Source organism: Melospiza melodia, chromosome 25 (genome assembly GCF_035770615.1).
Source record: "Melospiza melodia melodia isolate bMelMel2 chromosome 25, bMelMel2.pri, whole genome shotgun sequence".
Classification (NCBI taxonomy): domain Eukaryota; kingdom Metazoa; phylum Chordata; class Aves; order Passeriformes; family Passerellidae; genus Melospiza; species Melospiza melodia.
Window position 1 is genome coordinate 3,187,216 of NC_086218.1, and position 19,927 is coordinate 3,207,142.

The 19,927-nt window shown below is 55.8% G+C and overlaps 1 protein-coding gene across 1 annotated transcript in view; it reads left to right on the top strand.

The window, feature by feature from the left end:
• LOC134429054 (low affinity immunoglobulin gamma Fc region receptor II-like) overlaps nt 1–19,927 on the top strand; it is a 75,304-nt gene that overhangs the window by 43,619 nt on the left and 11,758 nt on the right. The window contains 1 exon segment of the mRNA XM_063176151.1: nt 57–359. Within this exon segment, the coding sequence (XP_063032221.1) occupies nt 57–359 (303 nt within the window).

The following is a 19,927-nucleotide window of genomic DNA, read 5'->3' on the forward strand; positions in this document are numbered from 1 at the left end:
CCCACAGCACCCCCATCCCACCTCACCAGGTGCCAGCACCGTCTCTGTCCCTGCAGTGCCCGTGGCCAATGCCACCATCACTCCCGGCCCCCTGTCACACCAGGTGCGTGCAGGTGACAATGTGAACCTGCGCTGCTGGGTGCAGGTGGGCTCAGCCCCTGTCACCTTCACCTGGCTGCACAATGGGCAGGAGGTGGCCCGGGGTCCCCTCCTGGAGCTCAGGGACATCAGTGTGGGACATTCGGGCACCTACCAGTGCGTGGCCACCAACCAGCTGGGACAGGACGGGCATCGCGTGTTCCGGGCACTCAGCATTGAGCTGGCCCTGGAGGTGACACCTGGCTCACCCTGGGTCACACGTGGGGTCACAGGGGGTCACCAGGGTGTTCAGGACTCCTGCAGTTCAGGATGACCCCATTGTGTCCCCCTCTGTCCCCAGCAGTGGCTGTGAATGTCAGCAGCATCCTCCTGTTCCTGCTCCTGCTCCTGGCTGTCATCGGAGGCTGTCACTGGTGACACCGCCGGGGTGGGGACAATGCAGCGGGTACAAGGTCCTACAGGAACTAGGGGGAAGACCCACACACTTGGGGGTAGTTGGGGCATCACCCAAAACCTCATATATGAAAGAAGCTGAGCCCCCAACTGACCTTTGCTTGGGGGTCTTTTGGAGGGTCCTGGGCTGTCCCAGGAAGGGCCTTGAGGAATATATGGGTGACACTGGGATCTCCTGGGGGCTTTTAGGGAGGTGTTGGAGAGTTGTGCAGGGATGTTGAGAGCTCTTCAGGGATCCTGAAGCAGTTTGGAGGCTTCCCTGCATTCCATTCTTGGGGTTCCTTGAGGCTTGAGTGTGCTCAGGTGTTCGGTGTTCCTGGGAAGGGGGTTGGAGTACCTGGGTGCCTCAGGTGTTCTGGGGCTCCTCAGGGGTGCTTTGGGGTGCAGGGGCCTGGCAGTCCAGTAGAAATCAGTGTCTGGTGGGGGCTCAGGGCTCCAGTGGGCATTTAAAGGTCCCAGGTGGGGTTGGGGCCCAGGGGACCCCATGATCACCCCATCCTCTTTTTCTTGTAGTTCTCAGGAAATCCCAGGACAGGTGAGTGGGGAGTTGCAGCCATGACTCTCCCTGACCCCCTCCCCAGACACCCCTCAGACCCCCCCTTATCCCCACGAAGCACCCCAGAACACCCTTATCCCTTACAGGTTGGGGGGGGGGGCTGGACATGAGGGGGCAGGGGGTGAGTATGGGGGAATGGTGGGGACACGGACATGTCATCCATGGGTGTCACACCAAGCCAGGTGTCTCTTACTGTCCCCCCCAAGGACCCCCAGGTGACCCACGCAGAGCTGCCAGGACCACATGGGCGACTGCAGGACACCAGTGACATCCATGGGAACCTGCTGTGACAATATAGGACACTGGAAGTTCTCATCCCATGGCTCCCGTGGTGGCCCATCCTGCCTGGGGTGATGACCACGAGTTGGGGGGGCTTCACAGGGCACCCAGTGCTCCCCTTTCCCCCTCCCAGTGCTCCCAGTACACCCATGGCTCGCCAGGCTCCTCCCAGTGCCAGGGGACAGAGGACCCATTTCCTTCTTATTTAGTCCAAAATGCAGCTTTTTGGTTAAACTGGCAGAGATGGTGTTTGTTCAGCTTTGTGGGGCTTTAGGAATGGGATTCTCCAGCTCTGGGTTGCCACCAAAAACCATGGGCTGCTGCCCCTTTCCCTACCACAACCCATGGAGGCACAAAGATCCCAAAAGTCTGACAATTCCTGAATCAGTAATGAAAGAAAAAAAATCAACAGCAACAGCAACAAGGTCTAGGGCCCAAATTGTCACACAAGGAATGATTTCCAGGGAAAGCCACCAACAAAGAACAATCCTCGAAAGTTGTGGTGCGCTGTAATGTCCCATTTTGGCCTTCCAGGTCACTTTCCCAGGTGTGCCAATACCTCTCTCCCTTCCCCCTTGCCCCCATGCTGAGTGAGTCCTGTCAGACTTAAAATTCCAGCAAGGCGTCGTGTGGTTGGACGAGTTCAAAGGATGCCACTCAGGCCCAGGGGTCATTGGCCTGTCTGGGTGTCATCTTTCCCTGAGACCCTGCCCCTCTCACCTGGTTGGTGGCTCACCTGTACCTCCCCTCCCCCTGTCCCTGAGCTTAAAAAGGTCATCAGACCATGCGGTCTGGATTCTGTTGGAGCAGTTGCTCACGTTCAGACCTCTGTAACCATGGAATAAACCTCTGGACATTAAGCCCTCCAGCAGAATCCTCTCCCTTTTCTCTTCACCATCGCCTGAAGCTATCCCTCCTGAGGTAACGGGGTTCCTAACAAGCCTGGACTTGTTCAGTGCCCAGCTGCAACCACCAGCAAGCTAAGGTATCTCTGGGGTGATACACCGCAGTTGCTGCCTTTGGCCCAGCAGCGAGGGTCAGACTGGCCCAGGCACAATCTAACTGGTAATATTGGGAGCCTTTTTTTCCAATACTCGAACACTTCCCGCCCATCACGTTTCCTCCACCAGAGGAATCGGGCAGAGCCCTGGACCTTCCTTGCTCTGATGGCCAAAGTGGCCTTCAGGAGGCTCTGGATTCTCTTCTCCCCTGTCCCAAACCCCTCCTCTGCCATGTTCCCCACACCAGGATATCACAAAGGCTCTGAGGACGTTTCTGAGCATCCCATTTGCCCAGGGCATTTGGGATCAGGCCATGGCACAGGGTGAGGTGCCAAAGACAGGAAAAATTTGAAGTCTGGAGACATTTTGGAACAGCTGTGTGTGGCAGGGGTGGGTCAGGCTTTGTTTTTGGTGAGACAGGGCCCTGTCCGTCCATCATCTGTCAGCCATGGCACACTGGGGACAGCGTGACACTTTGACAAAGCTAGCTCCTGAGTAGCCAGGTGACCAGAAGTGCCAGCTGGGGAGAGGGCCCTTTGTGACCCAACTGGCTTACAAGCCAGAACATGAGGTAGCCAAGTCCCTGACCCTATCTGCTCATGGGGTAACTGTCGCCTCCACGCTGGACGCAGTAGTTGGAAACTCATTTAAATGAGAAATATCTGTCAAGGAAACTTGGAAAAAATCCTGGAATTGAAAGAAAGCCATATCAGAAACTTTTCCTAATTTCAAATATGATGTTGCTTCCAGGTCAAAGTGAAGGAAAAGGAATCCCACTCTTCCCTGGGAAATTGATAAACCAGAACAGAACAAACAACACAAACCCAGAACTTTCCCTCCCACTCAGCACTGTTGGTTTTTGTGGCAGTTATAACCGCAGCCAGCAGGGGGTGCCCCGGTCCAGCTCCATCCCCTCAGTGGCCATGGCGGCCTCGGACGGGAGGGAGGATGGGAAATCGCTCCTTTTGCAAACTCACGGGCACCAATCGGTCCCAACACCACCACCGGCAGCGGGCAGAAGCTGCCAAGGCAGCAGGTTGGATCCCAGTGCCCACTGGCAGTGTAGCAGTGTCCCAGGGTCAGGCACACGCCCTACCCAACACCCACAAGCGCTCTCCATGATCCTGAATGGAAGGAAGGCAGCGCCTGATCTCAGGCTCATCTCGGGCCCACAGCAGCACTTCTGGTAGCTTTACACCACAATTCCTGCAATCCCTCAGGCTTTCACTAAGGTGAGGAGGGCAGGGATGGAGCAGCTTTGGGGAAACCTGGAATCAACACAGGATCACTCCAGACAGCCCCACCACAGCTGCAGCCAGAGCCGCAGCTTGATATTTCCACACTTTTCCCTCTTGTCTGGCAACCACAGCCAAAAGCCAAACACTCTTCCGAGGCCATTCTAAAGGGCTTCATGTTTGAAGCCGGAAGGAGGAGGGAACCGGTCAGGTTGTTGACAGATGGTTGTGGTATATGCAAGGCTTTTGGGGCTATCTCAGACCCTTGCTGCAAGGGACAAAATGATCAATTGCTGCATTTCTGGACTGGTTCTCTCACAGCTGCCCCTGCAAGGGGCGATTTCCAGCCAGCCCTGCTCTGAAAACCATCAGAGGCCCTCACAGAGCCACTGCTTGGGCTCCTTTTGGGTTTTGTGCTTCTTGCAGAGCTAAGCAAACCACAGGGAGGCCTTTTTCCACCCACACAATTCTCACCTCTGCAGCAGCTCTAAAGCTGCCAGAATCAAAGCCAAGGGGTCAAGGAGGGACACTCAGGTTCTGGCTGCCACCTGGGGCTGGCCAGAGCAGGGCTGGGCAATGGCCATCCCTGTGCAGTGGGGCTAGGACATGGCTGGGCCCCACCCTTGGATGGCCACAACAACAACATCAGCCACTCCACAATACTTTTCACTATCTGAACAACATTGCAATATTTATTCAACAGTATAATCAATAATGTAATATCAATTTGTATAATATCCAGTAAAAGTCAACTTCCATTAACTTGTTTCTCACAATACATACCAGTAAAGAACTGTTATTCCTGTTCCCACATCTTTGCCTAAATGGCCTGTAGTTTCAAAGCTATAATAGTTCAGAGAGAAAGGGGTCGTATTTTGCATTCCAAGGGAGGTCTCCCCTTGTTCAGCTTCCTTGACAGAGCTGATCAAAGAAACACCATTTCTGCCAGTTTAACCAAAGAGCTGCATTTTTGTCCCAGGAGCAGGGAACCACCTCCCTTGGAACTGGGATGGGCACCAGTAAGCCACCTCATTGGGAGCACTGGGATGGGGACTGCAGAGCCACTAAGCACACTGAGGTTAAGAGGATCATATCTGATTTGGATTTATGTCTCAACATATGCTACACATGAGGTGAAAAATTACTCTGTGGTTGTACATGTGCTGGGAACCCTGTCCCTGGCAAGGCTTCGCACAACAGAGAATCAGGGGAGAGAAAGCTTCAGTGATCGGGCTGTGAGTGACCCCCACTGGCTGGTGGGACAGATGCCCAAGGAAAAATATCTATGAAAAAATGCCCAGGAATTCAGGCTGTGGGAGGGGCCTTTGCAAATAAAAGCAGCTAACTGTGACAAAATAGGAGTGTTTTTCTTTAGGTTTCTTGCAGAGATCAGGGGCTCGCTCAGAGGGTCAGTTTGGCTCCCCTCCCCTGTGGGATTCACATTCTCTGAAACTGAGAGAAGCAGTGAGAGAAGCAAAGAATGATCCAAACAATTCTCACCTCATTTTCTGCTCCTGTGTTGTTCACACGTGGAATGCATTGTGGAAGGTTGTTTACCTGAAGGGAATTGCTAATTGGATTGTGGTGTGAGTGTTTTGATTCACTGACCAATTGAATCCAGGTGTGTGTTTGTGGGGACTGTGGGCTGACAGTCATGAGATTGTGCGCAGTGGAGTGTAGTTGAGTGCTTGGCTGATTAAGTTTAGATGTAATGGAATATAATATAGAATATAGTATACTAATGTACTTAATAAGCCTTCTGATAAGATGGAGTCAGATGCGTCATTCCTCCTGGACGTCGGGCAAAAATATCATCGACACATCCCTCCCTGCCTTTTCCTCCAGTGGTCCTTCTTCCCTGTCCGCACTCGTTCTTCCCTGCTTCATTGCTTTCCTGAGGCAGCTCATTCCTGCTCGTCCTGGATATTCCTTCATTGTTTCCCGAAAGAGCGGATGCTGCCTGCACCCACTCGCTGCCTCTGCCACATTTCCTGTGCACTGAGCCTGCTGCACCTGCCCACCGCAGCCCCAGCCTGCAGCAGCCAGCCCAGAGCCACCAGTGCCGCAGCACCAGCCTGCAGCCAGCCCGCAGCAGCCAGCCCGCAGCCATCGCTCGCCCATGCCAGAGACACGCAGGTGCCGTCCTTGGAAATCACGCCCAGCCACTCACAAAAGCCATGTGGGCTCGCCCTGGCTTGCAGCACACACACTCCATCTGCCCAGCTGATGCCCACAGAGCGCCCGGGCTTCTTGCAGTAACACTGTCCTGTCTTTTGTTTCTCTCTCTATCCTTTTCCCTTTCTACTCTCTTCTCTCCCCCTTCGATAATAACCCTTACCCTCCTTTATCAATAAACAGTTCTCAGATATAATATTGCCATGTTTGTGCTTCATTTTCATTTGAGAAACCTTTCAGCAAGAATCCTCCCCAACTCTCCCTTTTACAGCGGGATGGGATAGGGGTAGTAGGAGGGGGAATGTGGAAGCTCTGGGTGTACTGCAAGCACTGTGGGGAGAGAATGGGGCAGTCCCTGAGTGTACTTGGGCACTTGGATGGGGCTGGGGAGCCCCTGCAGGTACCGGCAAAGGGATGGGGGAGGCCTTGGGGGTACTGGGAGAGGAAATCGGAAGCAGAGGGTGCCCTGTGTAGCCTCCCCCAACCCATGAGCACCTCCCTTGGAAGGATGGGCTACCACAGGAGGCATGGAGGGAGCACCCCCAGTGTCAACCAGTGCCTCCCACTTCCCAAGCATCACAACTTTTGGTGTAGATTGTCATAGATGTCACTGGGTTCCCACGGTTGCCTTTGCAGCTCCATGTACGTCGCCTGAGGATCCTCCACTTGGGGTGCCAGGGGGTCTTGGGGGGCCCTGCAGGAATAAGGGGGTGTGGGGAAGGGAATGGGAAGGGAATGGCATAAAAGGTGTATCATGGCTGGAGCCTGCACTCACCTTTCCTGGTAATTCCTGGCATCTGCAAAGGAAAACTGGAGGGGTGACTTTGGAGACTTAGGGGCCCCCATTTACCCTTGGGAATGCTGAACCACCACCAGACACACAATTCTCCCCAGGACGCTCCAGTATCCCTGACCCACCCCACTTGCACCAACACCCTTAACCTCCAGAACCCCGAGCCTGGCAGGAAGGGGGACCTCTGATAGAATCCCCAACATCCCTGCAGGACCCTCCAACAGCTCCCCAGGTCTCTGAGCCATGGTCATTGGGGGCTCAGCCTCTCCCAGGTCAGGGGCTTTTCATGCTGCCCTATGGCCCCACTTCCCTGGCATCCTTCCCACCTCTCTACATGAACCCTGTCCCCCCATTGTCACCCACCCACATGGTGCCACCGGTGCCAGGCCACAATGAAACCTACGAGCAGGAGCAGGAACAAAAGGTCCCCACCAAACCCTGCGGCCACTGCAAGAAACAGAGGGGGACACATCAGGACCACCCATCACCCTAGGGTTCCTGCACTCCCTGGTGAGCACGTGTTATCTCACCTATGACACAGGGTGTGTGTTCTGTCACCTGCAGGGCCAGCTCTGGGCTGTGTGCCTGGTGCCCGTCCAGCTGGTTGGTGGCCGTGCACTGGTAGGTGCCCGAATGTCCCACATCAACAGCTCCAAGCTCCAGGAGGGGACCCTGGGCCACCTCCTGCCCATTGTGCAGCCAGGTGAAGGTGACAGGGGCTGAGCCCACCTGCACCGAGCAGCGCAGGGTCATGAGGTCACCTGCATGCACTTGATGTGACAGGGGACTGAGGGTGATGGTGACATTGGCCACGGGCACTGTGGGGACACAGACTGGGCTGGCACCTTGGCAAGGGGGGATGGGAGTGCTGTGGTTGGGGTCACCCCCAGTCTGAGGGCCCCACTCACAAAGGACACTGATATTCAGGGGGACACTCTCAGCCATGCTGTCCCCGCACTGGTAGTGGCCACTGTCCTAGTCCCCAGTGTGGTACAGCTCCAGGCAGGGCCAGTGCCAAGCGTTGCCCCCGAGCCCTCCCGGGTACCAGGAAATGGACAGGTGACCTGTCCCTGTGGCCACCGTGCAGCTCAGCACAAGGCTGCGCTGACAGGGACACCCCCGAGGGTGGAACCCCTGCTGGAGGGGGTGACACCACGGGATATTGAGGGACTTGGATGGAGGTCAGGGAGGAGCAGGGAGATCCCAGTGAGGGAGAGGAGAGGCGGTGCAGAGCCTTGGCGGAGGGGTGTTGGATAGGTACCCAAGGAAGGATGGGGTGTTTAATGACGGGACATGTGGAGCGGAAGATGGGAGGACCCCAGTGCGGGTATGGAGAGGGTATGGTGGGACTTGGGGACTGCGGGGAAACAGCAGAGAGGGGTGGGGTTGACTCAGAGATGGGTGAATGGACACAGTGAGGGATGGGGGGAATGGGGTAGTAATGGAGGTACCCAGGCAGGGCACCCAAGGAGGCAGTGAGGGCTCGCTGTGCCCATCCCCGCACTCACTGCGCACAGTGACACGGAGCCAGGCACTGCTCTTCCGCATGGTCCCCCCCTTGGAGCGCACCTCGCAGCTGTAATTCCCCGAGTGGGAGACCCCCACAGCGGGCACCAGCAGCTGTGGGGATCCCTGTGGGCCCCTCAGAACCTGCCCGTCCCGGTAGAACACGTGCAGGAGGGGGGCTCGGGGCCGCAGGGGGCTGGTGGTGCTGAGGCAGCTGAGAGTCAGGGGGGAACCATTGGTGGGCTCAGAGTGAACTTCCAGCACTGGCGCCGTAAAAAGCTCTGGAAAGGAGAGGGGAGGGAGATTTGTGAGCCTGAGTCACTAGGGACGGGCTGTGGGGGGGTTATTGTGACAGTTGTGGAATGCTCACCATGCACTGTCACTGTCACTGATTCCAACTTCTCCCATCCTCGTGATACCGTGGATTTCACCCAGCCCCTGCAGCTGTAGCGGCCGCTGTGTTGCAGCTGCAGAGGGGACAGGGACAGCTCAGTCCCATCACAGAGCTCCTGCAGTTTCCTCTCCTCATGGTAGAAGGACACTGAGCTGACCGGGTTGTCCCACCATCGCCGGCAGTGCAGTGTCACCGTGTCCCCCTCCAGCAGTGCCTGTGCCGGCACCTGCAGCACCAATTGGGCTGCGGGACACAGGGGTCCTGTTAACACTGCGGGGACCTGGAGGGACCCAATGCCATCGCAACCCCCATATTGGCTCACACACAGCACACCAGGTGTCCCCAAATCCACAAACAGGGTCTGCCAGCATTGGGATCTCTGGGATGCCCCCAGAGTAGGGGACAGGCTCTGGTCACACAGGAGGTGACCCATGGAGCAGAGCCCACCCAGAGCCCCGGGGTCAATGTTGGTGCCAGGAGAGGGACATCCAAATCCCCCTCACCATCTGAGACTGTCACAGGAGGGCTGAGCCCAGTGCCAGGTCTCTCACACATGTAGTTGCCTTTCTCAGTGGCAGTGAGGCGGTTGTGTCTCTCCTGCCTCCAGCGCTGCCCGTCCTTGTACCAGGTGGTGACACCAGTGTTCCCCGAGCCCTGGCATATCAGTGTCACCCGGTCCCACAGCACCGCCGGCCTCCAGGGGGGCTCCACCGGGAGCTGGGTGGTCTGGGCACCTGCAGGTGACAGAGGTCACCAGTCTGCCAGGGCCAGTGTGGGGCTGGGGACAGCGGGGTTGGGCCATGGCATCCCCTGAGGACTCACCAGCGAGGCCGAGGGTCTGGGCTGGAAGGGAGAAGGGACAGGGCTCAGTGAGTGTGGCACCATGGGGACAGTTATGCCACACTCACTGTGGAATGGGCATAGGGGCTATGGAGACACTGTGCTAGCACAGGTCTCCCCTGCCAGCCCCATGGCCTCTGTCTCCATGGCCCATCCACATTGTGCTTGTCTTCTCCCTGTCCCTGCATCCCTGCATCCCTGTGTCCCTGTCCCCACAGCTGCCCTAGCCCCAGGATGCCTCTGCCCACATTCCTGTCCCTCCAGCCCTGTTCACCCTCTCCTGTCCCCACGGCCACCCCATGACCCCGGTCACTTCATGCTCTGGCTCTTCTGGCATTGGGAACCTCAGGGAACCCTGCAGCTCCCCTGTGCCCCCTCCCCACCACTCTCTGCCTCACCAGCGCCCATCCCCGCGGTACTACCAGTGCTGACTGTGCCCAGGGCACTCACCCCACAGGAGCAGCGCCACCTTCCCGACCATCCCAGTGTCCCCAGCCATGTGCACTGGCTGTCACTCGCTGCTGTGGCCACCGCTCCCCTGGCTGGCGGCTCTTCGGATGAAGGGGAAGGAAGCGAGGTCACATCTCGTCCCCACGTGTAGGTGGCACCTAGTGGGAGCAGGGTGGCCATAAGCTGGTGACAGGCTCTGGGCAGGGTGGGGACATGCTGGGGACAAGGCTGTCTCTGGGTCGGTGGGACATGGGCTTCCCCGGAGCAGGGGGTCTCAGGGGGTTTGGGGAGCCAGGGATGGGTGTCCAGGGGAATGGGGAGTCCAGGGAATGGGTCCATGGGGAATTGGGGTCATGAGGAGGGGGAGTCACGGGGGTTGGGGTGCCATGGGAATGGGGGTCCCCAGGGCTGGGGGGACTCAGGGATGGGAGTCCCAGGGGAAGATGGGCTTCAGGGATTTGGTTTTCATGGTTTTCATTTGCTAATTTGAGATATTTCAGTTAATGTAATAATTAATGTTGTGGGTTTAGTGTTGGTTAATTATTAGTGCATTTATCAGAAAGTATTTATTTCTTATTTGTTTTGAAATGAGACTAGGAGAAAGGTAAAGTGATTAAAAAGTTTAAAAGGGTATATAGAAAAAATTTTAATTGTAATAAATTTATTAGTAATAAATCCTTCATCAGGGGATTTTTGTTCCAGGGATGGGGTGCAGGGGAATCGGGGGACCTGGGAGAATTAAGGTCCCAGTAGAAAGGGGGATTTCAGGGGAAGGAATAAATGGGAGAGGGTTCCTTGGGAATGGGGTCTTGGGCCATGGAGATCCTGGGCAATGACAGCTCTAGTATGGGGGTCCCAGGGAAGGGGAGAGAGAAGGAATGGGGGTCCCATGGTCAGCTTCCCAGGGGAATGAGTTTTCCAGGGATGGACTGTGACAGGATGTGCATGTGGGTCACAGCTCCTTCCCTGGGTGCCTCAGATTTTGGGAAGACTCAGGGGCTAGAGCTGCCTGCTGGGTTGCCCGTGATTTGAGGGGGCAACAAGAGGGGATTCAGAGGTGCTCTGGGTCTGTGCCAGCACAATCTCCATGGGCATTTCCCGTTCTTCATTTCCATTTCCTTCCTTTTATCCCTCAATTTCACAACCTCCCAGTTCATGCCTTGGTGATCCTGGGGAGCTCCTGAGCAGGGAATGTGTTGGGGGAAGCCCAGGGTGGGGGAAGCAGGGGTGAGGCGTCTGCAGGGAGGGCTGAGGAGGCTGTGGGGGATGGGGGAGTCAGCTTTCCCCCTGCCTACACTTTCACTTTCTCTCTCCTGTAGCAGAAGGAAGAGGCCGTTTGTGCTGAGTGTCACATGGGAGGAGGGTTCTACCCTGGTGGGGGGCAAATACAGGAGGCTTCTGTCCTGGGGGGATCCTGTCCCAGGGGGGACACATGCTGGACAAGGGGCTACTGTCCTGGGGCATGGCAGCTCCTGGTGTTTCCAGACTTCTCCATTCTTGCTCGTCCCCTGCAGGATCTGAGCCAGCAAGGGCAGCTGGGAAATGGAGCCCCGGGCAGGAAGGAGCTCCCAAACTCCTGCTCCTTGAAGCCAGTGGCCATCCAAGGGTGAGGCCCAGCCATGGCCCAGTCCCACTGCACAGGGATGGCCATTGCCCTGCCCTGCTCTGGCCAGCCCCAGGTAGTAGCCAGGACCAGAGGGTCCCTCCTGTCCCCTTGGCTTTGATTCTGGCAGCTTTAGAGCTACTTCAGAGGTGAGAATTCTGTGGGGGAAAAAGGCCTGCCTGTGGTTTGCTCAGCCCTGCAAGAAGCACAAACCCCAAAGGGAGCCCAAGCAACGGCTCTGTGAGGGCCTTTGATGGTTTTCAGAGCGGGGCTGGCTGGAAAGGCCCCGTGCAGGGCCTCTGTCATTCAACCAGTCTGGAAATGCAGCAATTGATCACTTTGTCCCTCTCACCAAATGTCATGGTTTAGGCTTGGCACAAAGCTAGTGTTCTTACCAGAATACCTTCTCTCTGGTGTCTGCTGTGAGATGTGACTAGGAATAAGCAAAGCAAGCTCCAGCTTTGAATAAAGAAAACTTTATTAACTAAACTACAAGAAAAGAAGAGGGAAAAAACTATAATGGAAAAAAAAATGTAAACCTTACAAAAGCACTTTCCTCCTCTCCCCCCACCAAATTTCCTAATGCAATACATTCTCCAAAATCACTAACTCCCAGTATGGCACCACCCTTTGGAACATTCAATCTTCAGTTCATGAAGAGGAGAGTAGTCCTTCTTGCACCATAGGCTTCCCCTGGAAACACGCTGAAACCTCATGTGCTTCCATGTCACTCAGCACCACCTGGAAAGTCCTTTTGCCATGGTGACATCTTCTTTCCATGCCCAGTGCTCTCACCCCTGTGCATGGACTAGAGCTGCTTTTAGGGTTGTCTTTTAAGGATGCCTTGTCTTACTCCAAAAAAAGGCACCGTCTCTCTTTTGGGACATCTGTCCCCACCAATTTTTTTCACCCCCTGGGGCCGAGGGGTACCCACACTGAATCCTCCTGGTTCTGAGGCACTGCCTCCCTCTAAATGCAGTCTCTGTGTCAAAGGAATAAGAATGGTTCAGTCTATGGCTACACAAGAAAAGTCTAGCCAAAAGGCCACTCCGTCATCTCTCCATACACTCAGCCAGTCTTTTCCACTTCCCTCGGGCCTAGTCTTTGTTACCTCATCTCTTATCTCTCTTCTTATTTCGTTCCAGGAGGATCAGCATTTTTGCAAGGTCTCAATCATGTAAGGAAAGGGTTAAAAATTTCATTCTCTCGGAGAGCTCTGGCACTCCCACACTGCCCTGCCGGGCACCTTCTCACCGCACTCCCCCCTTCTCCTCCTGGGCCGGCTGCTGTCACATTCCGTCGCCGGCTCTCCCTCTCTCTCTCCTGGTGGGGGGGGCTGGCTGCCTGATGTCTCTTGGTGCTCCTCCACCCTTCCATCCTCAAGGGCCTCCTCACCCCCCCCATTTCTGTCCAGCCCCAGGCCTATCACATGGCTGTCCCTCCCTCGCCCAGCAGCAGCAGCTGGACGGGGGAGGGAGATCCGACCTCTTTGCCTCGAAGTCCCAAGAGAAACTCTCAGGAACGAAGCTCTGCTTTTAACCCCTGTGTGTTCTCGGAGGTGTGTCCAAACCCCACTGGCCACATCAGGTGCTAATATCAAAATCTGAGCACCCATTGGTTTGACCACAGCATCCCAGAATTCCCACTTCTTCCTGGTCAAACCAGCACACCAAGTATTGTAAATACATAGATATATTACTGGATTTTCACAAATGTTAAAATGGAATTTATATCTGTAATGTTAAAGTAACTTTGTTACAAAGATATAGTATTTATTTCTGTTGTTAATTAAGCTTTGTGAAATAGCTGATATAAGGATGCTTGTGTTAAAATGCCTGCTTGGATGGGATAACATCTGATGAGCACAGGATGAGGACACCTGCTACAGATATGCCAACCATCAGCACTCACCGCCCGAAGACAGTGTGGACCCAGGCCCACAAATGAAGATGATGATAAGAAATGGCTAAAAGCACAACCAAGGAATAATGCTCTAAAAAGGCGGATCCAAGGATGAGCCATGCTAAACAATTCTTGGAATGTAAATTAGTTTGGGGAAAAAGTTTTCTATGCATAAGTGTGTGGTGGTTTGACCAGGAAGAAGTGGGAATTCTGGGATGCTGTGGTCAAACCAATGGGTGCTCGGATTTTGATATTGGCACCTGGTGTGGCCAGTTGGGTTTGGACACACCTCCGAGAACACACAGGGGTTAAAACCAGAGCTTCGGCCCTGGGAGGCTCTCTTGGGACTTCGAGGCAAAGAGGACAGATCGCCCTCCCCCGTCCAGCCACTGCTGCTCGGCGGGGGAGGGGCAGCCATGTGGTAGGCCTGGGCCTGGACAGAGATGGGGGGGGAGGAGGCCCTTGAGGATGGAAGGGTGGAGGAGCCTCAGGAGACATCGGGCAGTACCCCCCCCCAGGAGAGAGAGAGGGAGAGCCGGTGACGACGAATGTGATAGCAGCCAGCCCAGGAGGAGAAAGGGGGGGAATGCAGCAAGGGAGGAGTTGCCCGGCTGGAGCAGCAGCAAGTGTGGGAGTGCCGGAGCTTTGGGACAGGCAGAGACTGAATTTTTAACCCCTTTCTTTCATGACTGGGACCTCGCAAAAATGCTGATCCTTCTCAGAGCTGGATAAGAAGAGAGATGAGAGATGAGATAACCAAGGACCTGTCCCGAAGGATGTGGAGAAGGCTGGCTGAGTGGAGAGAGAGATGATTGGAGTGGCCTTTTGGCTGGACTTTTCTTGTGTAGCCATAGACTCCATTGTATTCCTGTGACACAGAGACTGCACTTAGGGGGAGGCAGTGCCTCAGAACCAGGAGGGTTCATTGTGGGTACCCCTCGGCCCCAGGTGGTTGGAAATAAATGGGGGGGACAGATGTCCCAAAGCAGAGACTGTGCCTTTTTCGAGTGAGACAAGGCATCCTTAAAAGACAACCCTAAAAGTGACTCTGGTCCATGCGCAGTGGTGAGAGCACTGGGCATGGAAGGAAGATGTCACAAGCGGCAAAAAGACTTTTTCCAGGGGGTTCCGAGTGACATGGAAGCACACGAGGTTTGAACGTGTTTCCAGGGGAAGCCTATGGTGCAAGAAAGACTCCTCTCTTCTTCATGGACTGAAGTTTGAGTATTCTAAAGGGTGGTGCCAGACTGGTCAGTTGGTGATTTGGGGGAATGTATCGGATTGGGAAATTTTGGTGGTGGGAAGGAGGAAAGTGATTTTTGTAAGGTTTTCAATTTTTTATCTTATAGTTTTTGTTTTTTTTTTTCTTTTCTTGTACTTTAGGTAATAAAGTTTTCTTTATGTTTAAGCTGGAGCCTGCTTTGCTTATTCCTGGTCAACTCTCACAGCAGATACCAGGGAGAAGGTATACTCATGGGGGCACTGGCTCTGTGCCAGGCCAAAACCATGACAAAGTGTATATGAATATGCAACAGGCTGATGTAAGGGAAAAGGTATCTAAGAGGTATCACCGAAGAGAACAGTGTGCTCTTGGCTGAGTGCCAAAATGCACCCGCCCATAACAACCTTTACTCTTTGTTCTATGGTCCTTGCCTCCTATTGTCCTTTTTTAAACTTCCAAAATTTTCACAGGAGAGAGAACATGTTTTTCACATATGGCAAAGATGAGAATTCTGTGGGGGAAAAAGGCCTGCCTGTGGTTTGCTCAGCCCTGCAAGAAGCACAAACCTCAAAGGGAGCCCAAGCAGTGGCTCTGAGGCGGCCTTTGGTGGTTTTCCGAGCAGGACTGACTGGAAACTCCCCTACAAAGGCAGCTGTGGGGGAACCAGTCCTGAAATGCAGCAATTAATCACTTTGTCCTTCTAGGCAAGGGACTGGAAGAGACCCGAAAATCCTGCAAAGACAACAACCATCTGCTCAACAATCTGACCAGGACCCTCCTCCTCCTTCCTGTCTCAAACCTGCAGCCCTTTAGAACATCCCAGAAAGTATTTTTGGGTTCTGGCTCAGTCTTTAGACAAGAGAGAAAAGGATGGAAATGTCGAGCAGGGGTTTTAACCCGCGGCCGTGGTGGGAAGGGACCCTGTCTGGATTCCAGGTGTTCCCAAAGCTGCTCCATCCCTGCTCTCCTCACCTGCACAGGGCATAAAGAATAGGCAGGGCTCTGCTCCACCCCTGCTGCACACCTTCCAGGGTACCCCTCCACTTCCCGGAGCTGTGGGGGCCTTACCCTGGCAACGCTCAGTCCCGACACATCGCGACAGTGGCTTTGGACACGCTGCCACAGTCGATTCAGACACCCTGTGACCGTCCCGGCACTCACAGCACGATGGCAGCTGGATCCCTTCCTGGTGCTCCAGGACCACCATTGCTGTCCCCCCTTTCCACATACCCCACCGCAGGGTCTCTGCTCCCCCCTGTCCCGGGATCTCCCCTCCGCCGTTTCCCGCCCTCCATGCTCGGGGCTCCCCAGTGGGGTCCCGGTCCCTCCATCCCAGCCCCTCCCACCCGCTGCCCCCCGGCCCCTCCGGCCGCACCCCCCGACAGCCCCGGGGCCGACACCGGCAGAGGCTGCCGAGCTCCTGCTGGATGAGATATTCCTGGGGCAGCGCCAGCTGAGCGGGGCCTGGATCCCTCACGCCGTCCTTGCCTACAGCACTCGGGCTCCAGCAGCCCTGGGCTGCTCCTTCGGGATGTGCCGATTGCTCCTGGAGCACTGCCGTTTGTCAGGAACGAGCCCGGGAGTATCCAAATCATCCCCAAGGCCTGGGCTGGGACTCCTTTGAGGCTGTGCCTAGACCCTGAGGGGTTTAGGAGCCTTATGTGTGTCACTGCTCTGTCTCAAAATCTGGAGGGAGCAGGAATGGCAAGTTGTGTCCCACCATGGCCCGGCCCCCGTGGGCCTCACCTGAGCACCCTGCAAAATTCCTGGAACTCCTGCTCTACCTGCATGGCCAGGTGCTGCTCCTGTGGGCCACCTGCTCCAGCCGCTCCCGCCTCAGCCACAGAATTCCAAAATCCCTGGGAGACACAGCGGAACCCTCTGTGCACTGGGATGCTTTAGAAACACAGCAGACCTTCAGGAATCCCAACAATAATTACAACACCTCCTGAAGGGTCTGCAGCGTCTGGAGCAGAACAGGGGCATTGGCCCAAACAGCTCCAATTTAGCCCCATTTTGCCCTCTCAAGGCACAGATCCCAGCCCTGGCTATCTCTGTGCTCCAGCTGCAGCTGCAGAGCCCTCAGGCTCTCCTCTTCCTGTCCTGCAGCGGCTGTGTCAGAACCAGCAGTGGCCCAGGAGGAGCAGGAAATCCAAATGCACTCTGCAGCCGCCTGAGGAGCCCTGGCAGAGTCAGCACCGAGCACGAGCTTTCCTCAGCATCCCAGGGAATTTCAACATTCCCAGAGCTGCTGTGCCCAGGTTGAAGGAGGAAAAGGGAATGAAAGGCTATAAAGCGATCAGAAGTGATGTTGTGGACCTGAGACATGTCAGGCGCTGCCTTCCTTCCCTCCGGGATCATAGACAGTGTTTGCGGGTGTTGCGCAGGGCATGTGCCTGACCCTGGGACACTGCTACGCTGCCAGTGGGTACTGGGATCCAACCTGCTGCCTTGGCGGCTTCTGCCCGCTGATGGTGGTGGTGCCGGGACCGATTGGTGCCCGTGAGTTTGCAAAAGGAGCGATTTCCCCTCCTCCCTCCTGTCCGAGGCCGCCATGGCCACTGAGGGGATGGAGCTGCACCGGGGCGCCCCCTGCTGGGCCGGGAGTGCTCCCTGCAGCGCCCCATGCTGGCTGCAGATATAACTGCCACAAAAACCAACAGTGCTGAGCAGGAGGGAAAGTTCTGGGTTTGTGTTGTTTGTTCTCTTCAGGTTTATAAATTTCCCAGTAAAGAGCTGTTATTCATTCTCCAACACTTTGGCCTGGAAGACCCATCATTTTTGAAATTAATATAAGTTTTAGGCATGGGTCTTCTTTCCATTCCAGGAAGATTCCCACGTTCCTTGGCAAATATTTCTCATTTAAACAAGTGGTCAAATCCTGGGTTCCAGTGTGGATGGGACAGAGACCTCAACTGAAGACAGGGTCAGGAACTAGGCAACCTCATGCTCTGCCCTTTAAGCTAGTTGGGCCATCAAGCGCCCTCTCCCCAGCTGGCACTTGGTGACACAGTGGTCTCCTGGCCACTCAGAAGCTTGCTTTGGCAGAGTGTCACAATGTCCGCAGTGTGCCATGGCTGACAGGCTGATGGACAGATGGGGCCCTGTCTCAGCAAAAGCAAGGTCTGGCCCACCCCTGCCAGACATAGGTGTTCCAAAATGTCTCCAGACATCAAACTTTTCCTGTCTCTGACACCCCACCCTGTGCCATGGCCTGATCCTGACTGCCCTGGAAAAGGGGGAGGCTCTGGAACCCCCACAGGGCCTTTCTGACATCATTGTTGGGCAAACACAGCAGAGGAGGGGTTTGGGACAGGGCACAAGAGAATCCAGAGGCTCCTAAATGCCACTTTGGCCATCAGAGCAGTGAAGTTCTGGGACCTGCCAGGTTCCTCCTGGTGGACGAATCGTGCCAGAGGCAACCTCTGGGGTTTGTTCCTTGTTGGGTGCTTTCCCTGGAAATTGTTCCTTTTGTGACCCTTTGAATTCTGAATCTTGAAAACTGAGAAGTATTGGTTCACCAACCAGGCGGGACCCTCCTCCTTCCTGAGCCAAACAGGGCAGAGCTAAACAAACAAAAACCGTTTCTTCTGGTTTAATCAAAAAGATGATATTTGGGTCCAGTAAAAGGGACAAGGGTCCTGTGCCTCCTGGTAGCAGAGGAGGAAATGAGGAGCCCCTGGGGGTACTGGGAGCACTTGAACAGGGAGCCTGGCAGCCCCACATGGGAGCCCCCACTCATGGCCACTCCCTGGGCACGATGGGCACCCATGGGAGCTGGGGATGCCCTTGGACAGGGACCCCAGTGCCCCCTGTGCCCTCAGTGTCACAGCACGTTCTCGCAGATGTCACTGGTGTCCTGCTGCCTCCTGTGGGGTCCTGGCAGCTCTGCATAGGTCACCTGGGGGGATGTGGCGCGGGGGGACCCTGTGAGAGATGCCGGTTGTGGGACCTGGATTGTGGGTGACACCCATGGGTGATGTCCCCCGTGTCCCATCTGTACTCACCACCTGCCTACTTGGTGCTCACGACATCACTGTACAGCACCTCCCCCACCTCTGGGGGGGCCGCGGGCTCTGGGGGAGGCCTGCAGGGATAAGTGGGAGTCTGTGGGCATGGGAGGGTTTTGTTGTGGGGGTAAAATGGAGGTTCAAACCTGGAGTCCTTCACTCACCTTTCTTGCTGTTTCCTGAGGGCTGCAAAAGAAAAGCATGAGGGGTGACTCTGTGGTTCTCAGGGCTTCTGAAGACCATCGGGACCCCTGACTGTCCCTGGGACCCTCAAGCATCTTTGAAAGTCCCAAAATACCTTAAACCAACCTTTCAAACCACTGAGACCTCAGAGTCCCAAGAACTCCCTCAAAACCCCTGACAGAACCCCCAACTTCCCTGCACAACCCCACACAACCTCCCCAAATCACCCAGGACCCCAAGCTGAGGTCTCTACAGGCTCAGTTTCTCCCAAGTCAGGAGCTGTTGGTGACACTCTATGGCCCCCATACCCTGGGGGGTCTTCACCCCAATCCCTGGGAACCCCATCCCCCCGCATTGTGACCCACCACAGCAGTGCCACTGGTAGCAGCCCCCGATGACAGCCAGGAGCAGGAGCAGGAACAGCAGGGACCCACTGAGCCCTACAGCCACTGCTGGGGACAGAGAGGGACACATTGGTGTCACCCAGAAGCCCAGGGGTCCTGCACCCCCCGTGTGACCCAGTGTGACCCCACCTGTGTCCCTGTGTCTACGCGATGTCACAGCCAGGGCCAGCTCTGGGCTGAGTGCCCGGAACACGCAGTGCCCGTCCTGTCCCAGCTGGTTGGTGGCCACACACTGGTAGGTGCCCGAATGTCCCACATCAACAGCTCCAAGCTCCAGAAGGGGACCCCGGGCCACCTCCTGCCCGTTGTGCAGCCAGGTGAAGGTGACAGGGGCTGAGCCCACCTGCACTGAGCAGCGCAGGGTCATGGGGTCACCGGCATGTACCTGGTGTGACAGGGGACCAGGGGTGATGGTGGCATTGGCCACGGGCACTGTGGGACAGAGACAGGGCTGGCACTGGGCAGGTGGGATGGGGGTGCCATGGGAGGGGTCACCCCCAGTCCGAGGGTCCTGCTTGCCCAGGATGGTGACATTCAGGGGGTCACTCTCAGCCACGCTGTCCCTGTCGCTGACCCGGCACCGGTACTGGCCGCTGTCATTGTCCCCAGGATGGCACAGCTCCAGGCCTGTTCCCAGGAGTGCCCCCAAGCCCTCCCGGTGCCAGGAGAAGGACAGGGGACCCACAGTCACCACGTAGCTCAGGACCAGTCAGTCCCTGCATGCCACCTGTCCCCTGGGGGCTGCACTGACAGGGACACCCCCAAGGGTGGGACCCCTTGGATGGGGGGACCTCAGGGAACAGTGAGAGACCCGTAGTGGGG